The 16,376-nt window shown below is 48.6% G+C and overlaps 1 protein-coding gene across 2 annotated transcripts in view; it reads left to right on the forward strand.

Annotated features, from left to right (window-relative positions):
* Positions 1–16,376, forward strand: part of LOC135897007 (uncharacterized) — a 109,385-nt gene that overhangs the window by 71,311 nt on the left and 21,698 nt on the right. For both annotated transcript variants that reach the window (XM_065425567.1, XM_065425568.1), the window contains one exon: positions 9,776–9,890. In XM_065425567.1, coding sequence (XP_065281639.1) covers positions 9,776–9,890 — 115 coding nt within the window. The remainder of the gene's footprint in view (positions 1–9,775; positions 9,891–16,376) is intronic.

Raw genomic sequence — 16,376 nt, forward strand, 5'->3', positions numbered from 1 at the left:
AAATACTTCGTTGAGCGCAAAAAAACGGGCACAAGATAGGCGACAGGACAAGGCGCTTGTCCTGTCGACAAGCGCCTTGTCCTGTCGCCTTTCTTGTGTCCGTTGTTTTGCGCTAAACACAGTATTTCTGGAACCCCTATCTCCCAGCCCAAGCCTAGAGTAGCACCTCGGAGGCTTATGTCTGGTTAACCTCCCTGCCTTTCCTCTTCATCTCTCTCGCTCTCTCTCTCTCTCTTCTCATTCGTCAAGCCCATTCGAAAGTTCGACAATCTTCCTAGCGAGAGCTGCAGATGCCGCGAATGGGCAGACTGGCGAGAGTGGACACGCTCTTCAGGAGTAGACGCAAAAAAATTATCACCTAGAAGCCACGAACAGTCAATTTTTCGCTTGAAAAGAAAGATTATTCACCAATAATACATCTTATTAGACTTCATGACCTATTTTGTTAAATCGTATAACCGCTTCTAGGTCAACTCAGAACTCTGCCGTATCGGCGTACTCAAGTGCAATATGATGTTCCACAAGATTTCTATAATTATCCACTTTGCCAACCAATTGCAAACATCAATAGTATATGAATGTAGAAAGCTAAATTGATTATGAAGAAATAGATGGCGCGTCTTGTGAAACGTTGGTGTCGTATGGTCGTTGATGCAACAAGTCTGTAGCGCACCTCCGGCTAGCCAGAACGCCTACAAAATTAATGTGTAATGTTTGTCTTGTATTCCCTTCACTGCTTTTTAAAGCAGCGAGGAATGCATGTCATGATGGGTCTTATCATCTCCTTTTGGCTATGGCCTCGTATTAACGCTTGCTGTAGAAGGTAGGCCTAGAGGATTGTAGAGGCCATGCGGCTGCAGGTAGAGGGTATGTCTCCAGTGTCAGAGCTCCAATATTATCCGGTACGCTCTGTTGTAGGGTTCGTGGCAGCTTCCCTTCACCCAACTCCTCGTCCTTCCATGTTTGTATTGGTCTGCTGCACCATCGTCTTCGAAACAACGATATATTCTTGCTTGCATCGAGTGCTTGAACCCCTGGCCTGAAGCGCTGCATCAAGCCTTTGCAGGCTATTCACCAGGATTTCTTGCAGAGCTATTTGTGTAGCAAGTCAATCAAGATATTTAGACTGCTTCCTACAGTGTGCCGCGTTTTACAATTATAATCATCGTTATTTCGCAATTTGTCTCCCCTCCACGAGGTGAAGCAAGCACGAAGTACAGCCGACCGAACAAGATTTATTGGCATGCTAGCACACTTAGACCATCGGCCAAAAGCGTCGCATTGGAACAAAATATGGCTGCGCCATTACAGAGTACCGAAGCAACATTGCTTTGTTTCACATCAGTATTTTCACCTCTATCTACGATCGTACTCTGTGTCAATAATATTACGATATCATCGAGCGATGCTCAAGGGACGAGCGACCACGAGAATGACGACGAAGTGGGCATGTGCCCTTGGCGCGAGTGAATGTCAGCCTGGCGCTCTGGCTCCAGTCCAGTGCAAATAGCCTGTAAATAGCCTCTTTCGTCTGCGTCTTTCTGCACGTAACATTCTGGTGGAGGTCAGCTATCCCCGTCGACGCCACGGAACTGACGGAACTCCGGAGTGGTCGGTACATCGAGCTTGTCACCATGCCTCCCGGTGACGAGCCCGTCTCTGCAACGGCTTCGCCTGGTCCGACTGATCCAATCGTCACGGTTGCCCAACATCGCGACCCTGGTGTGCTCTCTGGCCTGGAGGGACAGGACTTTGAGGAATGGATCAAGCTATATGAACATGGCAGCGCTAATAACAGGTGGGACCCAAGCATTATGCACGCCAGTGTCATCTTTTATCTTGGCGGCACCACACGCGTGAGGTACCAAACGCATGACGACGAGATAAGCAGTTGGGACACATTCAAAGAAAAGCTACGGGAACTCTTCGGCGACCGCATTGGCCACAAGGTTGCCGCGAGAAACGCTCTTGCGTCTCGTGTTCAGACATCAACAGAGCCGTATGTTTCATACATCTTCGACGTCTTGGGCTCTATGCCGCAAAGCTGACGATGCTATGTATGAATCAAATAAAGTGTCACATGTTCTAAAAGGCATCGCCGACGACGCTTTCAATTTGCTTGTTTTCGGCAACGCCTCGACAATCGAGGCCGTCATTAAAGAATGCCGTCGCCTTGAACAAGCTAAGAGCCGCCGTATCACACACCACATCATGCGGCTACCCAACACCGCTGCTACGTCGACATGTGAGGGTCGACCGAGTCAGGCCACCACCTGTGACGACGTCCCCTGTATTGTTCGCCGCGAGATCGACGCCGCCTGTTCGCCAGCTTTCTCCGCGACGCCCCCCGATCCGCCAGCAACCACGATTGCCATGATTCAGGCCGTAGTCGGACAGGAATTTGAGAACATGTGTCTGAACTCCGTGTGTTCAACATCTCAAACCTGCATGATCCAGTTCTCTACCGGCCCTCCTCTTCCCCAACAGACCTTTTCTACCCCATCTCGCCGCAACCCGTCCGAATGGCGTACCCCTGATGACAGACCAATCTGCTTCCACTGTGGTCGCATCGGCCACGTCGCTCGTCACTGCCGCAACCGATGGCCACCGCCTCCTCGGACATACGCCGCCACTTATTCCCGCACCTTTGGACCTTTGGTTCCCTATGCCACCCGCCATGAACCCACTGTCGCTGATGCCCCTGCTCCGAACCTTCGCTACAGCCGCACGCCCTCACCTCGACGCCATCAGCCTCGTTCGAACCAACCCCGCCGCTTTTCTTTGCCGCCTATCGCCTCCCGGGCCCAGCCAGAAAACTAGCACTGCAACTTCTGGAGGTGAAGCTGCGTTGTCGACACTGCCCTCAAATCCTCTGCTCAAGTTAAACACGAACCAAAACCTTCTTGACGTTGACGCTGATGGCTATCCTGTCACGGCACTCATAGATACAGGGGCACATCTTTCTATTATGACTGCTGCCTTCCAACGACGACTGAACAAGCTCCTCACCCCAGCGCGTCGTCCGCGTGGCGGATGGCGGTACAGTGCCTATCATCGGCATGCGTACCGCACGTGCCGCAGTGTGGCGGCAGGCGATGCCTGCCCCCACGACCTCATTCTCGGCCTCGACTTTCTCCCCGCGCATTCTGCTCTTATTGATGCTCTGCCATTACCCTTCGCCTTGAGTTGCCGATCCTCGCAGAACCTTCTGACGCACCCGAGTGCCGCGTACGCCCCACCAGCTTTATTCGCCTGCCGCCAAAATCAATAGCGTATATTGAACTCTTGTCTTCACCACCAGTCCCTGATGGCGAGTGCCTCGTCACTCCTCTGCTTAACATTCCATGATGTTGCCGTGCCTCACAGTATACTTACTATTACTGTGAACCGCACTTTCATGCCTATCTATAACTTTGGATTGGCAAAGCAAATTTTACCGCAAGGTAAAACCGCCGCCTTGCCAACTGCCTTACCGCCTTGCCAACGTTGATTGTCTCGGCGACCATCACGTGGCAACTTTATCGACCGATGCTTCTTGCGAGCTTAGCAGGCCCATCGTGCCAGCCTCAGCCACCGATCCGAAGATAGAGAAAATGGTTGCGATGGACCTGTCTTCTGCGCAGGCCGAAGACCTTTACTAAGTGTTATCGTCCTACAGAGATATTTTCGACTTCGACGATCGCCCTTTAGCCCAGACGCTCGTGGTCAAGCATCGGATTCTTACTGGTGATGCTACTCCTATTCAGCGACGACCATATCGAGTTTCTGCGGGGGAACCCCAAGTAATTCAAAGAGAAGTGAATAAAATGCTAGACAAAAACATCATTGAGCCTTCTTCGAGTCCTTGGGCGTCGCCTGTAGTGTTGGTTAAAAAGAAGGATGGCACGTGGAGCTTCTGTGTAGACTACCGTCATCTGAACAACATTACTAAGAAGGACGTCTACGCGCTCCCACGTATAGACGACGCCCTTGACTGCCTCCATCGTTCCAGCTGTTTCTCTTCTATTGATCTTTGTTCTGGATAGTGGCAGATTGGTGTTGACGATATGGACAGAGAAAAAACCGCATTGATCACACCTGATGGCCTATACCAATTTAAAGTAATGCTGTTTGGATTATGCAACGCCCCTGCCAACTTTGAGCGTATGATGGACTCCTTGTTCCGAGGTTTCAAATGGTCCACATGTCTCTCCTACCTCGACGACGTCGTCGTCTTCTCGCCCACTTTCGACACTCACCTAATGCGTCTAACACCCATACTTGATAAACGAGAAGAAAGGGTGTTAACCGAGGGGCCCGATTTTTATTAGTCATATCATGAGAAGCCATGTCAGTGTTTGTTGGCTTCTCATGATATGACCAACACATGATGTATTTCGAAAGACGAAGCTGCAACTTAACACGTCCAAATGTCGTTTCGGTCACCGCCAAATTACTGTTCTGCGCCACCTCATTGACGCTTCCGTAGTACAGCCTGATCCCGACAAAGCTCACGCTGTCCGAGACTTTCCGGTTCCGAAGACAGCCGCTGACGTTCGAAGTTTTGTAGGGCTATGCACGTACTTCCGTCATTTTATTCAAGATTTTGCGGCAATTGCTAGACCCATCACTAATCTTTTGAAGAAAGGCGTACAATTCTCGTGGTGTACTGCAGAAGCCACCACCTTCTCTCGTCTGGTTACTCTTCTCTCCGCACCACCTATTTTCGCCCACTTCGACCATGATGCCCCTATAGAATTGCGTACAGATGCCAGCGGTCATGGCGTAGGTACCGTCTTAGCCCAGCGTCAGCGTGGCCAGGATCGCGTTATTGCTTATGCGAGCCGCCTCCTCACACCATCGGAACGCAACTATTCCATTACGGAACGAGAATGCCTTGCTGTGGTCTGGGTGGTTGCGAAATACCGTCCTTACCTTTACGGTCCCCTTTTTCCGTAGTCACGGACCATCATGCTGTCTGCTGACTCTCATCGCTAAGAGATCCTACAGGCCGGCTTGGTCGATGTGCTTTGAGGCTGCAAGAATTTTCATATTCCGTGGTCTACAAGACGGGCCGCCTTCACCAAGACGCCGACAGCTTGTCGCGTTGCCCTGTTGGCGACCCTGACTCCTCCAATATTACCAGTGCTGCTTTTGTATTCTCTGTGTCGCAGCTGCTTCATTTCGCCGACGAGCAACGTCGTGACGCCTACATCAGAGCACTCATCAACCGTTTTGAACACTCTCCGGCCAACGCCACATTATGCCTCTTCGTCCTCCGCGACGGTACACTGTACCGCCGTAACCTTCATCCGGACGGCTCTGAGTTCCTACTTGTCATACCTAAACACCTCCGCTCAACCATTCAAGAAGGGCTTCATGACGCACCAACGGCAGGACACCTCTGCGTATATCGAACCTATGACCGTGTACGTCGCCGTTTTTTTCTGGCCGGGCCTTGCCCGTTCCGTACGACGTTACGTCGCCACTTGCGAACTTTGCCAAGACGAACGAAGCCTTCCCGGCTCCCCGCTAGTTACCTGCAGCGGCTCGACATCCCTGCCGAGCCCTTCCATCATGTCGGCTTAGACCTTCTCAGCCCATTGCCGGAATCTACATCAGGAAAAAAGTGGGTTGCAGTCGCGGCGGACTACGCGACCCGCTACGCCGTATCCCGCGCTCTTCCGACCAGTTGTGCAACTGATGTTGCGGGCTTCCTCCTGCATGATGTCATTTTTATTCATGGTGCTCCTCGTCAATTGCTAACAGACCGTGGCCGTACGTTCTTAGCCAAATAATTGACATGATGCGTGCCAGCTTTATACAGCATAAATTTACCACCTCCTACCACCCTCAAACGAACGGCCTCCCTGAGTATTTGAACCGTACCATTACAGACATGCTATCAAAATACGTTTCTAATGACCACCGTGACTGTGACCAGGCTCTACCTTACATATGCGTATAACTCTTCCCGTCTTGACCCTGCTGGCTTTTCTTCTTTTTACCTCTTGTATGGCCGCGAACCAACGCTACCACTGGAGCCTGTGCTGCTGTCTACCACGGCATCAACGAGCGCTTATGCCAGTGATGCTATCACCTATGCTGACCATGCTCGCCAACTTGCGCGCGCTCGTCTACAAGTCTTTCAAGGCAAACAAAAGCAATGCTACGACCTCCGTCACAATGATGTCAATTTTGTGCCCGGCACCCTTGTGTTGCTTCGGTCTCCATCGCGTAAAGTTGTCCTTTGTGAAAAACTGCTTTCCTGCTACACGGGCCCATAAGGCGTGCTTCGCCAAGTGACGGATTTCACCTACGAAATTGTTGCAGCCACACCCACTACGTCCTCTGCTGTGACAACCAGTGATATTGTCCACGTCGCCCGACTCAAACCCTACAACTCTCCACGCCCCTTGGATATTTAACAGCACCGTGATGGCACTTTTGCCGCCGCGTGGTTGTATTACGATATCATTAAGCGATGCTCAAAGGACGAGCCGCCGCAAGAACGACGACGAAGTGGGTCTGTGCCCTTGGCGCGAGTGAATGCCTGGTGCTCTGGCTCCAGTCCAGTGTAAATATTCTGTAAATAGCCTCTTTCGTCTGTGTCTTTCTACACGTAACCATATAACTAGAGTTTAGCACAACGTTCAACGTGCTTTTCGAGTTAGTCGGCTGAAGCTACCATCTAAGCACTCACATGTAAGCCTAGACTGGCCGCCTGCAAGCTACAATACATACCGTCATCCCATACTGCTTTCTTTAAGTTCAAATAACTTCCTTATTTATTCGCATATAGATCAAATCTTTGTGCACAATATTGAAGTCATGTGTTTTTGTGGGTGTAGGAGGGAGGTGGAGTGCGATAATTACCCGAAAAAAAATTCGCTTAAGAAAGTCCAAGGTGATAAAAAAAATTAAGTGCCGATAAGTGCGGATTTTCACGACAGCGACGGTACGCTAAAGCAAAATATTTCTTTCGCACAGTTTTTACTTTCGTGGTAGGAACGTGTCTTATAAGCTAGTAAGAGCTGCGAAGACGTTGTCTTTGCAGACACAATCTTAACATGCAGGTAGTAAACGAATAAATAAATTGACTCTCCCCCACTGTTGCCAGTGCCTTGGACCTTCAGTTTCAAACCCGACGTGTAGCATTTTCTATCGATCCACGCCAAGGACACATGAAGAAAACCAATGCCGACTTTATGTGCCCATGTAGAATTTACGAAATTCATGCAATTGTGGCAATCTCACCACTTGTGATGTTTATTGTATTTAACGATGATAGTGCGCGCGTATAGTGTACATCACACCAACCATTGGCGCTCGTCTGCCGTGCGCTATCATCTCCAGCTGCCACAAGCACATGATAGTCGCTGCAGGAATTTCTGGAGCTGCAATAATTCCTCTCAGGGAAAAAATGTTATTTTTCATTATCGGTGGGGACGATTAGAACATTATAGGAATAAAAACACTCACATGAGCCTGTAGCAACAGAATGACTCACCATTGTGCTAGGGACAGAGACGTGTGCACTTGTTGCGGTGGCCTGCGATTCTAGCACTTGGTGACCTAGCTGTTATAACAATAGTGTTCACAGAGCACACATATCAAGGACATAAGAGACAGGTAGAAATTGAAGGACCGATGGCTTCAAGCTGTTTGAGCCTCTGCCTAGAACGGTTAACCAAGAAATAGTTCACCTCGGAGAAAGCCCGTGTGATAAGTATTTTCATTGATGTCGCATCTCTTTGTGTCTTATTGATGTGCGCGTACGAAGACGACCATGTAAAGTGTTTCAGGCGTGTACTTGTATTTATACGCGTGTACTTGTATTTGTACTTGTATAGTACTTCTATATACACGTGTACTTGTATTTGTATATTTTTGTTCTGCCAAAATAAAACTTACTGTCACTGCTATTACAAATAGTATTATGTGACACACATACATAATTCTTTATCTAAAGCTCAGTGAGAGCAGAGTAAATTTAAACAACTACAATAAAATGTTCAGTTGTGGTCTGGCTAAATTAAATAGTAAATTGTAAAAATTTTCATCAAGCTTTTGTAGAACCTTTCTTTCCCGCAGTTACTTGTAACGCAAATTCATATGAAAAACTAATCCTTATATGATATACGGGAACGTTGTGCCAGCTATGCATCGATAGAGTTACAGAACAATTTTCTGGCGGGATCATTTTTCCTGTACATGTTCAATATTTCATCACAAGCCACGTGACCAGAAAGTTCGAATCGAAGAATATGTTTTGGGAAATGACTGCGCAAGGCCATAAAGAGCCTCTATTTTCAAAAGAAATATGAGGTGGCCAATGCTTCATCTCACGTGGGTCGACCCTCTAAACTTTTGCTAGGTGACCTGAAACAGAGAAGACGTTATCCGCTATGATATGTTAAAATTACCATACTTTGCGTTTTCTGTGCGACATGGGGAATAGTTGCAAAGACAAATGAGTATACATACGATACTCCGCGCGCAAACAACACGAGCGAAACCACTGTGCCAAATGTTTTCATCTATACTCACTTTATTCCACCGCTTCATTTGTGCCACTGACAACGAAGGTATCATGCATGTATGAACCGAGAGGTATGGAAGTATAGCTGCGCTCGCCTGCATGTATCAACAAACTGTGCAATCCCTGGGACACATTAAGCTCCAGTTGTACGCTGCGTACGTTGCGCTCCAACGACCACGTAATTATCACAAGGAAATTGAACATCAGGATTCTTTACATCGTACAAGAGCATCGAAATAGCCGTCATTCTGGTGCCGTTTCATCTTTCGTAAGTGCTTTGTATGGACAGAAAACCTGCTTAGGCATTCTGGTCACCAATGTCCCATTCGACGTTGAACTAGAGCCTATATTATCTATGAAGTTTTACTTCGCAAAGCTCTGCTATGTTATTATTCATCGATGCCTCAGAATGAGATAATTGGGCCTAACAGGGCATATAGCGCTCTTCCCATGCATGTTGCGATATTTAGTGAGGTTCAGGGGCTGCATAAGGTTTCGCGTTGCATATAAAATCAATACCTTCGGTTATTCCACACTATGACGAGTCATGCGATGAGGTGACTGGCACTGAGCTTCTTAGCAGCGCGACTGACGTGGGGCTGAGGTATTTGTAAATTTTCATAGTCACTTATCTCAACAGACCTAAAAGAACAAAAAGCTTCAAAATATTTGTAACAGATCGAATTAAATGCTGCTGCTGCTGACAAACAGCAGATGTTCTGATGTCCAATCAAGGCCACCAACAGTCCAGGTTACAAACCTGCCATCCAAACTCTCTTCAAAGCTTCATCTTTACTGCATCGCAAGTACTTAAACACTCAAGAGCTTTCTTTTTCTTTATTACCATACTTTCCTTTTGTAAGTGTCGTCATGCGCTCTTGTGCACGAGGTCAAGTAGTCACCACTTAGGTATCCAGGGTGTATACTCTCCAACAAGTGAGATCCGTAAACGTATTATTCATAGGCACGTTACTGGCTCAACAGATAATTTAAAAGCATTACACTGTTCGAGACAGATTTATATATACTCCTTCAAAAAAATTGCTTTCTCACATGCATGTAATTGTATCAAAAAGGGCAAAGGCAGCGAGAAGGAATGCACTCCATTTTATGGCTGTTTGTTCTTTAGTTGGAGAGTGAACTTTCTTGTTTAAAATTGCAGATTGGACTTGCGCCGAAGCATTCACAAAACGTCACCCTATTGATTACATTATGTTGTCATTTTTCTAGAATGTATCTTTTTTTACTTTCCAGGAAGCTCCCCTGCCTTAAAAGCAGGATCACCCACAGGGCTGGAAAGGATATACCTATGCCCGAAAAGATTAAAAGATCAGCATATTGCTCTGCGTTACGTTCAACTAACTGCGACGTAAGTTAAACCTAAGGATGCTCAGTTCCTTTGCCACTCAAACAAAGTTCCTGTTTCACCAGCAAGACGAATTAATGATGGCGACAGCAAATTAGCAGGCAGCCATACGAAGTAAGAAGCATTTTGATCGGCCGTATCATCTTTTAAACATTCGATTGCTAACTAACTCAACTAGCATGCTGTCAGCGGCCGCAACGAATATGAACACATCACGCTCAATGACCGCGGACATTCGTTGTCGAAACGCTGGTGTGAGCAAGCGTAATAGTAGCAGCGAGTGAAGTGATAAAATTAGCAGTGAGAATGCACATCAGGCACAAAGACACGAGTGGTTGACCCTAGACCTAGACTGTGCCTGCAACGCAGGTCGCTCGAAAGACACGTCCGCGCAACTGCGCGCGGCGGCCACATACGCAGTTGCAACCGTAGTAGACCGTGGCTCCCCTCCCTCCACTTTCCGCGGGGCCTCCCAACGTTGGGTGCATTGCGCTCTATGAAAGGCAGAGCGCTTTTTCTACTCTCTCCTGCATTTCATGTGGACGAGATTAAGCCGTGATCGCCGGCTAACCTAGCACAATTTCACTCTCACTTACACCGTATGGTGCACACCGACGGCGTTGTCGCCTTTGGACTTTATACGTAACATCCCGGCGACACCTAGATTTTCCGTGTAGTTTCTATCGCAATAAAAACAACCAAATATCGCATGCGTGGCGGAATTCCCTATTACAGAAACATGCAGTATCGCTGCTGTATGTAATTTGGTGGAAGTCGGCACGTGAAATAATGAGTGCACTCTAGCGACTACGCTAAGGATAATTAATTTCCAGGAATCACAATATCATACTCTCGGTACAACATTTTGCATTCTTCATAAAGAGACTTGAAAATTTTTCAAAAATAAGTTTTGCAGTATTCACTATCACTATTCGTGAACAGGACCATGCATACATATATAGATACATTACACGCGCAACGCGCATCGTGGGCACAGTGCTAAGGGAAGCTAGGGGAGCTGTTTATTAAACGGCAGAGAACAATGTACGAGAACACAGGTTCATTTATCAAATCATGTACAACGTGTGATTTCATGCAATCATTATGCGTAGCATAGGTCTATGCTTTATTCTCACCAAATTTGATATGGTTATGTTGCAGTGATGTTAAAGGACATGGCAGAAAAACTGTGAATCACGAAACTATGCTTTATGAGGCGAAACTGCGCGCACAGAAAGTGGTGGCACTCGAAGTACTACGATAGTGGCGACCACAGTGGGCCATGCTCGAATTCTAATCCGCGGTTCGATCTGGTCCGTTTTTATGAATGACTGCCCGGGCGTTAAAGCGTAATCTCTGGTACCCACGGTCTTTAGTGATCGTCAGTCACTTCGTTCTCCCCGCCGTGACGGACATTGCCCCCTACTTGTACCGAAGCTGCAGTCCTACTCCCGCACCACCACTGCCACTCGGTAAACCTGCTTTTGCTTTTGAATAAAGCCAGTCGACTCTCCATTCTCTACCTGCCAAAACATGTAATTCTTGACTCCGCTAAACACTTTCCAAAAACAGAGCCAATTTCCCATTTTGTGTGGGTTGTTCTTAGGGCGCGTCCCAAAGTCCGCAGGCATGGTGCTGGCGGGTTCCAGCGAGCCGTGTCTCGATCGGCTAGCTGCACTCGCTGACCGCATATGCGATTGCTCATCTGCGGCTACCTATCACTGCTGTGAGACTCTCAGAACCAAGGGCCGTATAACGTAAAACTATTCCAATACGTTTTATTCCAATGTCCTGACGTCGAATGTGCGTATCCACTGACGCAAGCATCGGGCGGTGACCCGCAGGGTTGTCTGAATTGTCCGGTCAAATGGTCCCCTCGTTCATAGGAGGTCACTTTTATTTGCTTGAAAAGCGAATAACATTACCTGCACTGAGCTGCCTGTCTTATCAAATTGGCTCACAAGATGCGAGGGGCATGCTCAAGTGGAGAAGGATTCCATGGGGCCAAGCCACTGCAGTGAATATCGATAACCCGAGGAAGAGGGTGGTGCTGCGTGTGCGATTTGTCCGCTTTCTCTTACTTAGCTTGCGGTCGCTTGTCGGCAATCGTGGTGGCATGCAACGGAAACTCAACAATGGCGCTAAAACGGATTCTCAGCAAAGAAGGGTTGGCAAAACAAGGTCGTAAACGTGCCGAAAGTTCTCGAAAACCTTACACGGCCAAGAAAAAGGTTTTATTACACGCCAATGAGCTCATGCTCTCCAGCCGGGGTCAGTAGCCAGTGGCGGAGCGATCGGCGACAGCTATATTTTATTCCTTTCAGAAGGGGGCAGCCTGCGGCTATTCAGAAGAAAATTCACTTTTGTTCGGCATATTAATGAATATTTACCGCGTAAATGTTACTTTGACGGAGTAACTTTTTGCGGCTTTGTGACGTCGTGTGAGAGGCAGGCGAAGTGGGTGCAGCCCCAAAACGTTTGAGCAATAGCCGAGGGCTAATGATGAAAAGGCCTCGAATCAGGAATGGCTATTTTCGCTTTGTTCGGTAAAATTACGCATAATCAGTGTATACACGTCATATCAGATATTGAGCTACCGCTGTTTTCGTAACGTCGCGTGACAGGCAGGTGAAGTGGGGATGGTCCAGAAAAAGTTTTTCAACAAACGCGTGGGGCTGAATGCAGAATTGGGATAGGAAAGTTTGGAATAGTTTCACGTTGTAGCGCTCCAGGAGACCGACTCTCGCAGCTGAAGGAAACAATCGACCGCCTTGCCAGTGCACTGGAGAACTTGACGACGGGTGGCAGCACTGGCGACCAACTACGGCGCATCCACAAGCCTTCACAATCTCGCAACGCACCTAGAGTCTCGCCGCGGCAGTTATAGTGCTACCACCGTCGCTTTCGCGAACAGTCAAGTGGCTGCACCTAGCCCTGTTCGTGGACGGGAAACGCAGAGGGCAGTCGCTAGCGGCGGCATGCGTCCTCGGCCCTCGCGCAAGGAACCTATTTTTCGTACTCGACCGCACCGCCAGCACCCGTCTTTTCGTCGACACCGGAGCCAAGCCGTCTATCGTTCCCGCCACGGCCACAGACGAACGCCGCAAGTCCACACCCACGCTCAACGCAGTGAACAACACTGCAATCGCATCTGATGAGCTCCATTCAATGAGGCTAGACATGTGATGCAGGAGCTTGCACAGATGGGTGCTGGTGATCGCCAACGTCAGGTTTGACACGCTGGGAGCGGACTTCCTCAGCCATTTCAATCTAGATATTAGTGTTCGCTATCGACGCCTAACGAATAACGTCACATACCTCAATGCACTTGGCCTACAGTCCAGCCCCCCCCCCTCCCCTCATCTGGCATCCATACTTTTCGCCAGGACTCATCGTACGACACGATACCTGCTGAATACCTGCAACTCACGAAGCTCCGAAACGATGCGCTGGCCGTGAAACACAGGTGGCGCATCATATCACCACCACCGGCCCACCTATCGCCTCTCAGCCACAGAAGCTCGCTGGACTGAGGTTGGAATTAACCAGCCATAGGTTTGAAGACATCCTTCAGCTTGACGTTATTCATTCTTCCTCCAGCAATTGATCGTCACACAGTCATCTGGTTAAAAAAGGGGACAGTGTGCGAATGCCGGCGTTGTGGTGACAACGGTGCTTTGAATGCCTCAGTACTCCCGATCAATATATCCTTCCCAACATACAAGACCTCGTGCCCGTCTCACAGGTACCAAAATATATAGCAAGATAGATTTTATAAGCGCGTACCACCAAATGCCATTCCAGCCCAGCGTAATTTCGAAAACAGCAATCACTACTCCATTTGCATATTTGAGTTTGGCCGTATTCTTTAGGGTTTTCATGATGGGGCGCAAAATTTTCAAAGGTTCGTGAAGGAGGTCACACGTGGACTTCCGTACGTTTTCTTCTTCCTTGATGACATTCGCGTTGCAAGTCGCACACATGAAGAACACAAAAAGCACCTTTGCCTTCCATTTGAGCTTTTGGATGAAAGGTTCCTGGTCCTGTATACTCTGAAATTCTATTTCTGGATTTAAAGCCCTGGATTTTCTCAGCCATCGCATTTTGCCCAAGGCAGCAAGCCACTGTAATCACGAGGGTGGGCAACCGAGGACTTCCCCACCCCAACCTCTTTCCAAACATAGCGCCAGTTTGTGGGGCTAATAAACATTATCAAGCACTTCATACTACCTGTGCGCAAGTTCTTTACCCGTTTACATACTTGTGGTGTCCGCGACTTAAAAAAAATGGAGGACCCTTAAGCTTCGCCTTCAAGAGTGGAACGCGACAGCGTTCCCGTCGACCCGCCAAGGGGTGTAAGACAATGGGCTACGGCGCAGCGACTACGCGCCCCGCATCGGACGCGGTGAGCGTCGAGCAACGCAGCGTTCGGCGCGGCAACGAAATGTGCGCCTGAGAAAGCGACGCATGCCCGAGCCTCAGAAACAGCTCGCTTCTAATGCAACACCGCATTCTCTAGAGGCGCTTTTGTACCGCTTTGAAGCATCAACCATGTTTTTTTGCATTGTTGGGCAGGGGTTTTCTTTTGGGACGTTCTTCAAAGAAGACTACAGAAAGAATTGCCTTTAAGCCCATTAGGTATTAGATTTTTGACGGTAGAAAATGAGGACGGCATGCCATTGGACTTAATTATGCTAATGGGCCTCCACTGTTTATGGAGGGCTCGAATGGCCGGTTTCTTTTGTGAGCCATACAGCCGGCCTGCGCGGCTGCTCTTCCGGGAAGCTATTTCCAAGTTTATTGATGTAATTAAAGAACAAGAATGTCCTCCGGATTGGCTGGCGACGATTTAGCCCCTCGCCACTATAAAGGAATTTTAAACTTGACATGGCCAGCCACAATGTGACTGACCGTACAATATGCATGCGCACAAAGTTGAATATGTGTTAGTGTATATTTATGTATCGCTTACCTTATTTCAAGAAATGATGCCCTTTGTGTTAGCTTGGTGAAACTTCCGGCAATAAAGAAAAAAAAAACTCGTGGCTCAGTGGTAGCGTCTACGTCTCAAACTCCGGAGACCTTGGTTCGATTCCCACCCAGCCCATCTTGCAAGTTGTTTTTTATTCATGAAGTGCCTGCTGGGATTTATCGCTCACGGCCAACGCCGACGACACCGGCTTTTCTGCGACACGAGCTCCTTAACGCTATCGCGTTAAAACGCTTACTGTCCACTGGTTCTCGGAGCACGAATGCAGCTTCAAGGAAGCCCAAACGCGCTTGTCGACTGCAGTGTTGCTGGTTCATCTTTTGCACGACTCGCCAACTTATGGTAGACGTGTGGACCATTTCAGTGGATGCAGTACTGCAGTAAAATGATGGCACAGGCTGGAGGGCACTCGGCTTTTTCTCAAAGACCCTCAAACCTGCAGAAGCTTGCTACAGCGCCTTCGGTAGGGAGATGTGGGCCATCCGTTGCGCTGTCACGCATTTCCGTTTTTTTTCTTGAAGGCTGTAGCTTTCACATTCTGACTGACCACAAGCCGTTAACCTTGGTTTTCAAGGACAACAGTTCCTTTTACTCAAAACGTGAGCTTCAGCAACTATTCTTCATCTCGGAATTTTCTACTGACACCCGCCAATTCTCTGGCGCCGAAATCCGTCTGCTGACGCACTGTCGCCGATCGGCGCTGTGCCTGTGTTGGCCCTGTGGATTTCCAACCCCTAGCTTCTACCAAACAATACCACTCCGATTTCCCCTAATTGCGGTAGAAGGCTCCTTGCTCTAGCATCCTAAGGTGCGGCTTCACTACAGAACAACATTGGTCAAATGCGACATATCGCAGGCAGCTCCTCGCTTGCTCTTGGCCTTGAGTTTCGGCGGCCAATATTCGGTTCGCATCGCGGCATCAGAGTGACACAGAGGATTATGACAGAACGCTTCGTCTGCCCAGATATCAACAAAAATGTTCGAAGCTGGGCAAGAAGCTGCCAAGCCTGCCAGGCCGTGTAAGTGACCCGGCACACCCGTTTAGCGGTGCAGCCGTTTCGAACACCACAGAGCCGTTTCGATGACGTGCATTTAGTCTTGGTGGGGCCTCTTCCGCCCAGACAAAATTTCATGTGGCTCATAACGTGTGTTGACTGGTACTCAAGGTGGCCTGCGGCGACGCCTCTACAAGGCATTACGGCCTAAACAGTGGTGGAAGCATTTCTCACTATGTGGGCGTAGCTGCACTGTTGCTCTTTGCGCATAACTACTGACCGAGACCGATGATTGCAGAGCTCGCTTTTTCTGCCCTGGCGAGTCTGCTCGGCGCTTGCCTTCATAACACCATGGCTTACCACCCACAGAGCAACGGCATGGTCTAGCGTGCCCACCGACAACTGAAGGCATCATTTATAGCCATGCTCTGCAGATAGCACTGGCTGTAAAGGCTAGGCCTACTTCCACTGGAGATACGAACAACAATCAAGGTTGACTTTGGA

Source organism: Dermacentor albipictus, chromosome 7 (assembly GCF_038994185.2).
Source record: "Dermacentor albipictus isolate Rhodes 1998 colony chromosome 7, USDA_Dalb.pri_finalv2, whole genome shotgun sequence".
NCBI classification, from domain to species: Eukaryota; Metazoa; Arthropoda; class Arachnida; order Ixodida; family Ixodidae; genus Dermacentor; species Dermacentor albipictus.